This window comes from Diabrotica undecimpunctata, chromosome 5 (assembly GCF_040954645.1).
Source record: "Diabrotica undecimpunctata isolate CICGRU chromosome 5, icDiaUnde3, whole genome shotgun sequence".
NCBI lineage: Eukaryota > Metazoa > Arthropoda > Insecta > Coleoptera > Chrysomelidae > Diabrotica > Diabrotica undecimpunctata.
The window spans coordinates 141,357,266-141,372,378 of NC_092807.1; the positions used below are offsets into that span (position 1 = coordinate 141,357,266).

The 15,113-nt window shown below is 32.7% G+C and overlaps 2 protein-coding genes across 2 annotated transcripts; one reads left to right on the forward strand and one right to left on the reverse strand.

The window, feature by feature from the left end:
- The first annotated feature begins 721 nt into the window (after window positions 1-721).
- LOC140441893 (MYG1 protein) lies at window positions 722-8,544 on the forward strand. The gene is made up of 6 exons (XM_072532869.1): window positions 722-878; window positions 931-1,090; window positions 1,136-1,275; window positions 3,380-3,710; window positions 5,337-5,578; window positions 8,179-8,544. The coding sequence occupies exons 1-6, from the start codon at window positions 808-810 to the stop codon at window positions 8,354-8,356; spliced, it is 1,122 nt and encodes a 373-aa protein (XP_072388970.1). The 5' UTR covers window positions 722-807; the 3' UTR covers window positions 8,357-8,544.
- A 3,648-nt stretch (window positions 8,545-12,192) lies between these two features.
- LOC140442496 (uncharacterized) lies at window positions 12,193-13,949 on the reverse strand. The gene is made up of 2 exons (XM_072533564.1): window positions 13,656-13,949; window positions 12,193-12,264 (listed from the first exon to the last, which is right to left on the reverse strand). The coding sequence occupies exons 1-2, from the start codon at window positions 13,947-13,949 to the stop codon at window positions 12,193-12,195; spliced, it is 366 nt and encodes a 121-aa protein (XP_072389665.1).
- Window positions 13,950-15,113: the final 1,164 nt, after the last annotated feature.

The window sequence follows — 15,113 nt, forward strand, 5'->3', positions numbered from 1 at the left end:
AGTGGACAAACACACTGCATAATTTCAAGTAACAGTGAAAACAGTACAATTCAGGTACATTTCAAAATGGTAAAGCAATGGTCTTAAAATTTACGTTTGGTGGACATCTGCTGCAATCTGGCAATTAGTGGTTTGAGGATTGCCAACAAATCTATCCGCTAATCTATCGAAGAGCAATTGCCAAAAAAAATCTCTAATAATTAACTGCAATTAAACTCGAAAGAAAAAATACTGACTCATTCTTATCTTATATAAAATAAAAACTTGCCGAAATCATAAACTAATGTAATCAAAATGTGCTTTTTAAAAGCTTTCTGCCTTTTATTCGAAGCATGCAACATAATACATTATAAAAACATGGCAACACTGTCAAACCCAAATATTATGTTCCATGGTCGACATTTGCTGCTATATTTTGGTTGCCTTGGTTGCATTCTTACTTATTGGACCGATTGGACCTAAATCTGACGTTACAATGAGCGGGGATTTTAAAAACCTTTCCAAACATTTGAAAAATCCAAAATAATTGAAAAATATTTAAATCTACTTTAATATCTATTTCATATAAACTCAACAAACAACAATAATATCGGTTGAGTTTACCGAAAGTGCAAGCTGAAGATAGCGAAACAATTTATTCTGTGACCATATTATTTGATAATATCTTTGCCACAGAATAAATAACAATTGTTTTATTATTCTGTGTCTCTGCTCTTCCCTTTGCTCTGTTCTTTGTTAATTGTCAATGTCAAGTCCAACAAAAAAAAGTGTGGTTAAGGACTAATCTAATGTGTTAAAATAAATTTCATGGCTCTTAGCGCCAAATTTGATAAAGTTATTCGAATATCTTCAAGTATTGCGTCCCATGTGTGGAACGGGTAACCTATGGTATTAGTTTTTAATACGTATTTATTAAATAACGTTTTATAGATTTTCGACCATGGCTACAGGCGCTAAAACTCCTCGTATTCTTAAAAGAATAGGTACTCATAGTGGCGTTTTTCATTGTGATGAAGCTTTAGCCTGTTATATGTTAAAACAGTTACCTGAATATGCGGAAGCAGAGATTGTAAGAACGAGGGATCCGAAGGTAAATTGTGAATTTACAGTAATTTAAATACATAAATTCATTTAGATTTTAGATGAATGTGACATTGTAGTAGATGTAGGAGGAGAATATAATCCCAAAAAACACAGATACGATCATCATCAAAGAGGTTTTGAAGAAACTATAAGTACTGTACGTCCAGATCTTATAAAAAACAAATCCATAAAGTAAGTTTTATTGTAGGGTAAATGTGCAAATTGCATTATAGGTCATTGTAAATATGTTTTCTGCAAACTATTGTTTTATTAAACAGCAAATTTTTTATAATCATAGGTGCTTATTAAAATCTTGAAGTTGCCCCAAATGTAGGCAATGTGCAGTTTCTTCTTGCAGGGTTTCTTGTACAATTAGCTTATTGTACATCTTCCATGTTGGATGGGTACCATATGTTTTTGGAGTTGCTTGTTTTATAGTCTCCAATAAGTATTTGCTGCCTGTGATTTAATGCCTCAACTCAAGAAATATATGGTTGACTGTTTCAGGTACTCTGCTGGTGCTTCTTAACTGGAACACATTCAGTAAGAAAGCCATTATGACTCTGAGCAGTGTATTTTCTAATACATAGGCCTATTAGCATGTGTCTGTCCAATATAGATTTTGTTTTTTATCAGTAAGAGTTCTGCTGTGTTTGGATCCAAGCCTTTTTCCAGTGATGGATAGTGATTTGTGACATTCATATCCCAGCATTAGATCCAAGCATTTTGTAACTGATCCTCTTCTGATAAGTTGATCGGCTCTTTCATTGCTGTGTATTATCTGGTAACCTGGAGCCATTACTAGTGTGACCTGCCTGGAAAACAGAAGTATATTCTCCTAGTGGAATAAAAATGTTTCACAGATGTTTTCACCACCACTGAATATTCTTATACTTGACCCTCCTGCAGTTTTGGACCCTTCTGTATCCTGCAGCTTGGGTTGTGTATCCTGTGCCCCATCTCTCCCTTGGGCATTATGTCCACTTAAAAAGATACTTTAGGACTGTATCTGGGTACTATATGGTTAGAAGTCAACATCTATTTGGTATCTGATACCATTTATGATGTTACTACATCCTGATCAAACTATTATGTTGTTCAGGTTTTCTCACAGTCTATAATATTCCATTCCTCATTCCCTCTCTTTGTAACAATGTGTAGGAGCTGACCAGTTGGGCCTTTATAACTGCTATTAGTGTACTCCTCAGGCAGTAGTTGTTTATTTCTTCTGACTGCAATTATTAATGTACTTACCACTCTCTTGGTTATTTATTCTGCTGATTTCAAGTAAGCTTAAAGTCTAATGTTAACCCATAGTACTTTATTTCACTAACCAGATTTAGGCTTGAAGGATCCAATCCCTCTAAATTTTGAATTTTGGATGTTAAGTGTTGCATTTGAAGTCCATTATGTAACTTCAGTGAATGTATGTTGCATTATATCTCTAAGCCATTAAATTTGTCATGGACTAAGATGACCAGGCCATCCACATATCCCAAGACATGATGTTTCATGAGTTTCAATATTTCCTTAAACTAATATATAAATAGCATAATGAACAAACTCAAATACTAACATACATAATGTCATTGAGGGGAAGAATTTTTGTTTGTTATAATCAAGAATAAGTGAATTTGCCTCATTTGTTGATCTTCAGTGGCACTGCCCAAAGGCATTATACAAACATTTATAAATGATTTTCCTTCAAAGGATGAGTTAATAAGACGAAAATTGCAAGATTTGAAAAGAATCTTTCGAAGACAGAACTGTAATGCACTTATAGCATTTATTGAAGCAACTAATGTATTATTTGATGACTTCAAAAATAAAACAAAGATTATATGTATCTCAAAGACGTCCACAGATCCCATCCTACTGTTACCAGACAAATCGAGATATGAGCAAATATTTGGAATCCCTAGAACTATAATTGGAAAATATTATGGAATCTATATAAGTACTTTTAGAAGAATTATTAACATTGTTACTTTTGAAGAAAAAATTCGCAGAGAACATATTTACAGAACTTCTCTAAATTTTGTATATATGGAATATTCCCATTAAAATAGTAATTAGATTATTTGTAAATTCATTCCTAGTTTTATGCAACTAATAATACTTCTTAACTGCCACATCACAACATTTAATATAGTTTGATACCTATTTTATATTATAATAGGGTATTAATGTTTGTAGTATGTTTATAATAAAAAATTAGCACTGGTTCTCGTTGATGTCACATTTGATTTGATGTTTCATGTTGGATGAATATATTAATTCATAATCTTAATTTTAGGTTAAGTTCTGCTGGTTTAGTGTATGCTCATTTTGGTTTTGAAGTATTAGACGAGATTTTAAAAAAGCAAAAAATATCTGCAAATACTGAATGCTTAAGATCTATTTTTGTTTTTATTTATGAGGGATTTGTGGAAGAATTGGATGCCATAGACAATGGAGTTCCAATGTTTACTGAAGGTAAACCAAAATACAGAATAAATACACATTTAAGTGCAAGAATACACAGGTTAAATCCAGAATGGAATTCTCCAAATCCAATTCCTAGTGATGAAACTTTCTATAAAGCTATGGAGTTAGCAGGGACAGAATTTAATGAAAGAGTTATAGATGTAAGTTAACATATTAATGCATTTTTTATAGATAAACACATAAAATGAATCAATATCTAAAAGAAATATTGGTAATTATTTAGTAAGCTGGAACGCCTCAAAAATGCCTAATTTTTTGTGGACTTAGCTGAAAAAGTGAAAAAACCTCAAATTTTAATGTTTTCTTTGCTGTAAACTAGTAAAAGTGCCCAAATAATCAAAAAATTCAGAAAAAATAACAAAAAAGTATTATGAACCAAAAAAAAATTTACATAAAAAGCAAAGAAAAGTATATATACATGTCTTAATAAAAAAAAACATAACTAAAACATATTAAATATCACTAATTTTTACTGTTAAATTATGAAAAAATGCGTAAAGTTGTTTAAAATAATCAAGATTTTTAATATTTCAAAACAATATGGCGGCCATGCGCAAGAAGTTAATTTTAAGGTGATTATGTCCAAAATTTTTATTTTTCATTAGAAAACATATTTATGTTGTATAACTATGTCAACACTGGTTAAAATTACCCTTCTTGACCCATCAAGTTAGAATCTATGGAAAGGGCACCACATGACTAAAAATGACCTCACTTCAGCCATATTGTTATGATCGTTTTGACAGATTGTGTATGATTGTTTACATTTGTTGTTTTTTTGAATATTTTTAGTTTTATAATACTTTTAAAAAACTGTAATATTATATTGTGATAGTGCATAATAAGGTCTCTTGTTCTCAACGTAGTTGCAGTAGCAGAAGCAATGTTAATAAAAAATCTTCATTAATAATGTTCCACAGGTTATTATACAAATATATAAACAAAGTAATGGCCTGTACTTCAGAAAATAAATTAATAGTAGTCATAAAAAATCTTATAAGTAAGGTAGATTGTGCTATTCTTGAGAATACTCAAATATCTTCATCCTAAATATCTTAAAATTTCTTATTAACTACTGCAACATAATTATTTTTATTTCTACACGGTATTTCCATTGTGATATTCGGCAGATATTCAATTTTGTTTTTTTAATAATAACTTTTCTAACTTTGTTAATTGAACTAAATTTTTAAGTGTCAGTTAATTTGTAGTTATCAAATATATAAGTTGTAAAACAAACATATTTCTTTTATTTCATACCGTATATTCATTTTACCCTTTAAAATATTATTTATATTATTATCTCTTTCAAATACAACTTGTTATTTCATGTAATTTATTCAGTAAATTCAGTAATTTATGTCACATTTGCAAATACAGCACAATAAAACATAAGAAATCACAGTAAATGAGCTGTCTTATTGTAAAATTTCACTAGGTGAAGGATTTGTCTTGAAATTTCTCCTGTAAAAGAGTCTTATCAAGGAGTGTAGGCCAAGAACTGCATGCCACTATAGTGCTATAATCAATGATCTAATCATTTCTGAAAATTGAATGACTTTGATCTGTAGACACTTCAGTTTTAACAATATGATGAGATATGTCAGAAACGCTACCACAATCTATTTATGAAGGATGTTTTTGGTGAGAAAATCAGAGGCGAATTACGAACTTAAACAAACCAACGGGCACCAAATGATACAAAAAGTGTTTGACATTTAAACCTTCTGTAAGTTTGTTAGTTATAAATTCTTGTAATTTTTTAGAGTGCAACTGTTTGGTGGCCAGCTAGAGAGATTGTAAAAAAATCTATACAAAACAGAAAAGAAATACATGAAAGCGGACAGATAGTTTTACTAAACGAAAGATGTCCATGGAAAGATCATCTCCTGGCTTTAGAAGAAGATTTGGGGATTTCCGAACAAATTAAATTTGTCATTTTTCATGATGCTGGAGATTCGTGGAGAGTACAAGCTATACCCATTCAACCTGATAGTTTTATATGCCGGTAAATTAACACAATTCTCATTAGGGTTAAGAAAAAAATAATAAATTGATTATCTCTAAATGCCATACTAATATTTACTTATAGATAAGAAAATTCAACAAATTTGTTTGAATTTACTGTGTTTTAAAGCCATATTGTTTTGCAAGTAAGCCCTGTGCCATGGTCCTTGTTGCCTAACAAAAATTGGATTTTTCCAAATTAATCATCAATTACATTGTTTATTTAATTTTTTTTTTCGGAAGTCTGCAGTCTTTTTAGACCCTCTTGTGGGAAAATGTCAATTTAGAAAAGAACTTTAGATTTCAGTATCCCTCATTTCATTTATGATTTTGCTTTATATTTCTTAATCACAGTCTATAATATCCTATGATCGCCTCCCTGTTATATTGATGTGCAAAGGAGGGAGGTCCAGTAGGGCCTCCATAGCTGCCGTTGGTGTGCCCCTCATAGCCCCTGTGATTCCAAGACAAGCAAGACTTAGTTTCTGAACCTTTTGTCACTTTGTTAAAAATGTTGGAAGAAAACCGTTTTGTTTTTAAACTTTGTGTTTAATTTAAATGTGATATTAATATCGTAACTCGTTATTTTAAGTAATTTTCCGTATTCCATAATTTACTTGAATACTGTGCAATTAGGTTGAATTATTTTTTGTTTATTATAATTATTATAATGTTCAAAACTACATTTTTGAGTTATATTTTCACGAGTTCTATAGGTACAACTGTTCATCAAGAATATATTTACTATAAATGTGGAATTTTTATAGTGAGAATGAATTGTACCCATATTTTTGTATGCCTTATGATAACAAAACATTAAGGTATGCGTCATTTTGGATGCATTGAAACTCAAAATAGTAGCGGTAACTTAGTGTTGGCTCCAAACTTACTGCTGCTTCTACCTGGAGAGTAATTCCTGATTGGGGAAATAGTAATCACTTCTATCTATTTTTTTTCTGTTAAATTACTGTCAAATATAACAAATGAGTTAATACCAGCTATTTTAACAATCCATAGAAAATCACCATCGGCCAACGTTTTGTGATTCATGCACAGTTATAAGCTGCACTCAATTTGTCGACCGTGTCCACACCTTCTTTCGTCTTGTTATAATCACAAATTATATCTGGTTTGCCGGTCTTCAATCTTCATGTCAATTTCATTATCACGGTGCAATGTGGAAAGAACAAATACATTTTTATTTTTTCTTGGAATGTATGAAACTAAAGTTGTTTTGTCTTGAAATGCAAACATATTAGATTTTTTAGTCCTATTCATTTTCATTTCAGCTGGAACTTGAGGTTTGTTTTTCCTAAGAGTTCCAATTGTAGTGATTCCATAATCGTTCCGAAGTTTATCCGCTAAAACAGTGCTTGTAAAAAAATTATCCATCGTTACATTACGTTTGGATCCCCATATCGGTTGACATAATCTCGGTACTAAAGAAATATTAGAAGTATCCGGCTCATAGGGCCCTATTGGCTGTTTTCCGACATATACCTACATTTTTGTCGTATAAAACATTTTACCGTCAGCAATAGAGTATATCTTCAAACCATACCTATTTGGTTTGGATGGTCTAACATATCTATTTAATTAAAATTAGTATTTTGTGGAATATTAGACATAAAGAGTTATGCCATAAAATTTATATTATTAATAATAACAAATGTTTTTGGTTATTTAATAAATATAATTCTAAAATTTCCAATATAATGATGATTACATTTTTCTGATTATTATACCATGTTGACGCCTATGAAAGATCGAGCAGTTCCGTATGGGTTTCGTATTATTAGCTGTGTTAGGAAAATTTGAACTCCAAGGTTGACGTTCGGGAAATTTTAAATATAAGTGACGTCACTTTATATAAATTGTGACGTGCACGCATTTTTATATGAAAAATACTATAGTCAAAAAGGGCCGCAAATATTTTTAATTCAATTCTTCTTCTTCTAATGGCGCTACAACCCTTTGTGAGTCTTGGCCTGTTTAACAATGTTCTTCCATTCTGCCCTGTCGGATATTTTCTTTCGCCACTGCCTGATATTCATGGTTTTAAAATCCCTCTCTTTTAATTCAATTAATAGTAATTAATGTTTGAACAAAAATTATATTTCGCTCATTAATTTTTTAAATAAAATACGCATCTCATGACGTATATGCATGTTTTTATATCAAATTAACATAAGGTTGTCTGAGAAAAAATGGTCGAAAATTATGGTTGTCAGCTGTTAAAGACGCAAGGTATCAAAGATTAAGTGAAAAAAAGTCAGTTTGCAACAAAACTGGTTTGACAAGTGATAATATGTATATTATTCACACTATCTACCGACGCATGCTTTAAAAACTCACACAACTGACACTAGCCATGTCAAACCAGTGGCGTTGCTCTCTTTTTCTTTAACTAAAACCAGGAAATCAGTCTCGGGCTTTACCTATAAGATCTACTTTCGGATAAGTTCATACAATTTACACAGTGGAATTCTTAAAATACCTTTTAAAATTTGAACGTAATGTTTTATTAGTTAAGCTTCGGATATTAGTTAGACCTAGTGAAGGTTTATACACCATTCAATCATTAGACTTTTTCCATTTTAGAGTTTTTCTACATAAAGATTGGCGAGGCGTTCGCGATGACCAACTCAGCAGTATATCAGGCATAAAAGATTGCATATTTTGTCATGCAACCGGCTTTATAGGAGGAAATAAGACAAAAGAAGGAGCATTACAGATGGCATTGCGAAGTCTATCTGCACCTGTTGGAGATCAAGAATAAAACTTGCAATAAAAAGCAAAACTGTTTATGATTATCAAACTTTCATTGAATTGTAGCAAAATAAATTTAAAAATTAATGTAGTTGGCACTTTTTTGGTTCTTTTTGTGTAGGTTTTATTAATTATAAGCGCAGTTCAACTTTTTAACGCAAAATTACACTGATTTTAATAAATTAATTTTTAACCGATGATTGTGTTATTTCTTATTATAATTACGAAGAACTACAGATGATTGGTACTAAAATAATGAATAAGAGGAGAAAAATGAAGTTTCATATAGAAAAATATAGAGAAATTTATGAAAACTTAAAGCGTCATAAATTCACTCACAAGTCTCTATGGAAATTATGAAAAATAAAATTGAGAAAGAGATGACAAATGTAGAAGAACTGTAATATAGTGATAACTAGTGGGTTGGTAACCCTTTTATAGTAAGTTTCTATGAAGACTGTCGATTGAAACAGAAAATATCGATGGCTAAGAGGACAAAATAAGAGGAGAGAAGACCTACAAGTTCTTATGAGCAAAATCACGTATTATAGTCAACAATATGGACTCGATGTAAATGTTAAGAAGACAAAGCTTATGATAATTAGCAAGAAAAGGATAACAGAAGGTCAACTCTACGTCAACCAATTCCCTGTAGAAAGAGTGACGCACTACAACTACCTCGGCACCATAATAAATGAAGAATGGACCAACAACCAGGAGATTAGAGCACACATCGGAAAAGCTAGATCCACCTTAATTGGATCGGGGCCTTCTTCAAGAGTCACAACCTCTCTCTTGATACAAAAGTAAGAATGCTGCGATGCTACGTCTTCTCTATTTTTTTTATGGTGTTGAATCGTGGACCTTGAACGAAGATATGTGCAGAAAACTGGATGCATTTGAGATGTGGCTATATCGGAGAATGCTTAAGATCCCGTGGACTGACCGAGTCACAAATGAGGAGGTCCTCATAAGAATGAATAAGAACCGAGAGGTACTGACCACCATCAAATCTCGAAAGTTACAGTTCTTCGGATATATTATGCGACATGAATCCAGATATGGTCTCCTTCAAGCCATTCTGCAAGGAAAAATATTTGGAAAACGAGGTCCAGGAAGAAGAAGAATCTTGGTTAAAGAAACCTCAGAATCTGGTTCAATACAACACCTGTGCAGCTTTTAAGCGCTGCTACAGATAAGATAAAGATTGCCATGATGATCGCTAACATTCGTAACGGATAGGCACATCAAGACGAAGAAGAGGACAAATATTGTATGTCCATTTTTATTATAAATGAGATATGTACAGGTCTGTGCCGATCGAGATGAAATCTTTATTGTGCTCAAATATGGTATGTCCTCATAGAACGGTTTACTAGTTACTGAAGTAGCATTAAATATTTGAAGCAATTTGTGCTTAGTGCACAAATCTTGCATATCCAATGCAATATTTGTGCCGCTCACAAAATTCAAAACGAAACGACGCTTATTGTATGCCCAAAGATATAATATTTGTCCACAATCTTGGAGGCTCGTCAGCGTATAGTACGTGTTGCACGCGTCTGCGCAAAGGTAGCAATTAAGGGTGGGAGTGGTTTAAATAGCAATCTGTGCTCATAGGAATTTGCCTTTTCATTTTGGTCCAGTCCAGTGTTGTATATCGCCGTAAGCTGTTACATACGTAATTGTTAAACCGGCGTGTAGTGTTCGAAATATAAAAATAAAATGAACAACCGAGGAAAGCGAATAGTTCAGATGGCAAGAAATAGTAGGTAGTTGGATTATGAATATTTTGTATTGGATAGATGTGACGAATGTTAAAAACTATAGCATGAATTTTGTTACAGATCTAAAAGATGAGAATCAAGACGACGTCTGTTTGGATACAGTGGCAGGGCCTTCCCATAAAAGAATATTATTAGAGTGTAGGTCGACGAGCCGTTTGCCACAGAGCCGGGGCCTTTCCATAGAAGACGATTATCAGAATGTAGTGTCGACGAGCCATTTGCCGACTCTGAAAGTGACTACCTCCCGTCTGACCAAAATAATAGTAGTTCAGCTTCGTCAACACATGATACAGAAAATCGTCAAGTACTTTCTCCTGTAGTTTACAGCATAGACGGTTCATCACAAAGAGAAAGAAAACGCAGGCTAGTGGCCAAATCAGAATTATGGGAAAAAAAATAAGATGAAGTTGTTACTGACAAAGAATATGTAAACAGAAAAGAGGTAACAGTAAGAGCTAAGTCACCACGTATTGTTAATTGCGACAACTGTAGGTTTAAAGGAAGCATTAACATATCTTGAGAAAGACAAATAATCATTTGCCAAGAATATTGGAATCTTACTGATTCAACAACACAAAAAATTTTTATTTGCTCTTTACTCGAAGAGAAAAACATTGACAGAAAGAAGTCGCAATGAGAGAAAAAAAAAAGAGAAAACATAGTCGTTATTATTATTTACTGACTGGCTCTAATGAACGTGTAAGGGTGTGCCAAAAATATTTTTGTGCTACATTTGCATTTAGTTTTCAAATAGTTGAAACTGCACTGAAGTATCGTGGAGTCAGTGGTGTTTATGCTGGCTGTGACCATCGCAAAGGAAGACCAGCTCCGAATACAACATCCGCTGAGCAAGTTCGTCACATTAAGACTCATATTGAGGTGTTTCCTCGAATGGCATCCCATTATTGTCGTGATACTATGAGAAATTATCTGTCGAGTGAGTTAAATATCAGTGTGATTTATCGTTTATCTGCAGTGATTATTGTTCCAAAAATAATGTACCACTTGTTAAGTACAATGTATTTAGATCAGTATTTAATGGTTATGATTCACCTTTGTCATTTTATAAACCGAAAAAAGATCAATGTGTAACATGTAACGTTGTGTGTAAGTCGGTGGGAGGCACATAAAGCAAAATAAAAAAGTGGAATGGAAATGAAAGCAGCTGATAGAAAGCCGTAGACAATAAAGGTAAAACATTTCGAGCAATTACATTTGACTTACAATCAATACTAAATGTGCCTTATGCTGGTGATAGCAAAATATTCTACAGACATAAACTTTCCATCTACAATTTCACAATTTTTGACGCTTCCAATGCAGATGGTTATTCATATTTATGGGACGAGACACAAGGCAAAAGAGGATCAGTTGAAATTGGAAATTGTTTGCTGAAATATTTGCAATCTTTACCCAATACTGTTACATATGTTTCCTCATTTTCAGATACTGCTGCGATGATGTATGCTGTTGATAGATAATCTTCAAATAATAGATCTAAAATATTTGGAACCAGGACATACATACTTAGAAGTGGATTCGATGTACGCTACCATAGAACGTGCTCGAAAAAATAAGAAAGTGTACTCCCCCCGTGAATGGGGTATTTTAATACAAATGTCAAGGTTAAAACATCGTCCCTACATTGTTATTCATCGCACGTACTCCGATTTCTATAATTTTAAGGAGTTAGCTTCTAAGTATAATGTTACATACGACTTTTTAAAATTGAACGTAGGCGACATAGGCACACGCAGAACGAGAACACAGAAACAGTGTGAAAATGCCCATGATGTACATCGTGAACAACAGTATAACAGTTTTTTGCCAATATCCAATCCAAAAAAGCATGACCTTCTGTGTCTCTTACGCGAGAAGGTAATTCTAGAAGACTACAGAAACTTTGTAGAGACATTACCTATACCCGTAGAGGCTAAAGATATTGTTCCAAGTGATTCTGAATACGAAACAGACCAAGTTTTAATTGTGTTTGACTTTATGCAGGTTTTCCGTTAATAAAAATTTCATTTGTACTACTAGTATTATTTTAAACCTTATTTTATGATATTTTCACAATTGCAGTATGGAAATAATGATATGTTGTAGGTCCATACAAAGGGTTACTTTTAGCCTGTTAAATGTGATTAAAATTTAACACTAATAGAAATAGAACTGAATAATATATAAAAAAAGGTGTAAAATGAACTTAACTGTAAATTAATCAGGGTTAACGCAAACTTTCAAATTGATATTGCTGAAAACATCAATTTTGGACATACAATATTATTACAGGATTTCGGACATACAATATTACATATATAAACATTGATAAGTCTTCAATATATTACAAGAACAAAATGGCTTTCATGCAGCAGGCAGATCAACTCATATAAATCTTTAAAGGCCTGACAAAAGCATACGATAATGTATCACTTCCAATGCTCTGGGTAGCAACGGAAAAACAAGGAACAAACAAAAAAATGTATAAGAGCAATACAAGAGCTTTACGAAAATATAACGGCAAACATTAAAACTGGAGACAAATTAATTAGGGAAAAATAAGGCTGCTCCATGGTACCTACACTTTTCAATATATCTGAATAAGCCGCTCCCAATGTGGAGAAGGAAAAACTGCAATATTGGTATCCCACACGATACTCATCGCTGACGACCTAGCCATTCTAAGATTATATGTTCAGAAAACTGGAAGAGGAATACACCAAGTGGGGCCTTATAATTAATATATGTATATATATATATATATATATATATATATATATATATATATATATATTATATATATATATATATATATATATATATATATTATATATATATATATATATATATATATATATATATATATATATTATATATATATATATATATATATTATATATATATATATATATATATATATATATATATATATATATATATATATATATATATATATATATAATCAATAACCCTTCTACCCTAAGGTGTTGGGTGTGTCCTGTCTAGGATGGCGGCAATTTCATCGTCCCAGGTCTTCATGGGTCTGCCCCTCGGCCTTTTCAAGGTTCTTCTCGCTTCCCACACTTGTTTCACTTGGCTTTTTTTATCCATCCTTACCATGTGTCCGTACCATCTCAGTTGGGCTTCTTCGATTTTCTTCTCTATTGATTAGACTTTAAGGCGTTCTCTTATTTCATCGTTTCGTATCCTGTCCATTCTGGTCACCCCTAGTACTCTTCTTAGATACTTCATTGAAATACTTTGCAGTTTATTTTTTAGTCTGGTGGTGAGCGTCCAGCTTTCACATCCAAATGTTAAGATAGGTACAAAAACTGTTTTTTTTTTGTAGATAGCTATCTTTGCTTCTTGGGATACTTCTTTTTTCGATAGGAATGTGCTCTTAATTGCTTCTTGTGTACCCCTACTCTCTAGTTGCACTCCCAGGTATTTGAAGGTTTCGACTTGTTCTAAAGTATAGTTATTGATTTTAATGTTTGTATGTTGGTCTGTTTTCCCACATACCATGACCTTGGTTTTACTTTCATTAATTCTCAGGTTACGTTTTTCAAGTTTATCTTTCCATATCTGGAGGTTTCTCTTAAGTGCGTCCTCGTTTCTTCCAAATAAGACGAGGTCATCTGCAAATTCGCACTCTGCTATCTGTATCATTTCCAGGTTTCTATGTCCAACAAATATTCTCGATGTTTCTTCTCTAGTTTCCTTCATTACATCATCTAGTACAATATTGAACAGGATGGGGCCTAGTACACCTCTTTGTCGTAAGCCATCATTGACTCTAAACTCTTCTGATTCCATATTATCTGTTCTTACTCTGTTTCTTGTGTTCTTGTATAGGCTCATAATAGCTTTTCTGAGTTTGCTGTCTACTTCTGTTTCTTAGGCTTTTGTCTATTTCGGTTCGCGGGGTTCTATCAAATGCTTTTTCGAGGTCTATGAAGGCTTGGTCATGAATGCTTCTTCCCTTCCTGAAACCGCTCTGTGACTGCTCCAGCTTATGGTCTACTTCTTGTAGTAGTCTTTTCTCCAGTACTCGTTCGTAAACTTTGGAAGGGATACTCAGGAGAGTTATACCTCTGTAGTTGCTGCATTCTCATCTGTCACCTTTTTTGAAAATGGGTAGAATAACGCCCACTTCCCAGTCTTTTGGGATCTTGTTCTCATTCCATGCTTTATTGCAAACTTTTCTAAGCATTTCATTTCCATTTTCCCCCATATTTTTTAGCATTTCCGCAGTTATCTTATCATAGCCAGCTGCCTTTCCTCTTTTGAGCCTGAGTATTATTTCACTTATTTCTTCTATCGTTATTTCGTTTTGGTTTGAGTTCTCATATGGGTTTTCTTCAGTGTTGTCTATTTCATTAATATAGTCTTTTTGAGTCCGAAGGTCTTCGAATATTCTCTCCACCTGTTCATAATATTTTCGTTCTCGCAGAGGATGTGGCCATCTCGCAGAGGATAAAAAAAACGAGCACTTAGTTGCAGGGGAAAACCAGAGAACCTACAAATTGAAATGGAAACTATAAAATTAACTTAAACCTTTGTCTTGGGAGTCCAAATAACATCAAAAAGCGGGGAATAATGAAGAAATACATTCCAGGATTGTCCAAGCAAGATCAGCCATTATACAGTTACAAGGGCTATTGTGTAGTAATAAAATAAAATAATTTATAAAACAATAGAAAGTATTGGGTTGTATAGCGTCGAACTCCGCGAAACAAATAAAAAATAAGATTGGAGACGATGTTACTGCCTCACTAGACTTGGTACGGTGAAGAACGAAGATATTCGGAGAGAAATCGAAATTGATCTAGATATAATAGATTTAAAACAAGGAATAAAGAAAATCAAAGAATCATGGATTAAGACAACAAATATGATTGATTAAAAACACATCACACAAAAATCAATACATAAGTATAATACTACACATATTCAACACAATACATACTGCTGTCTACA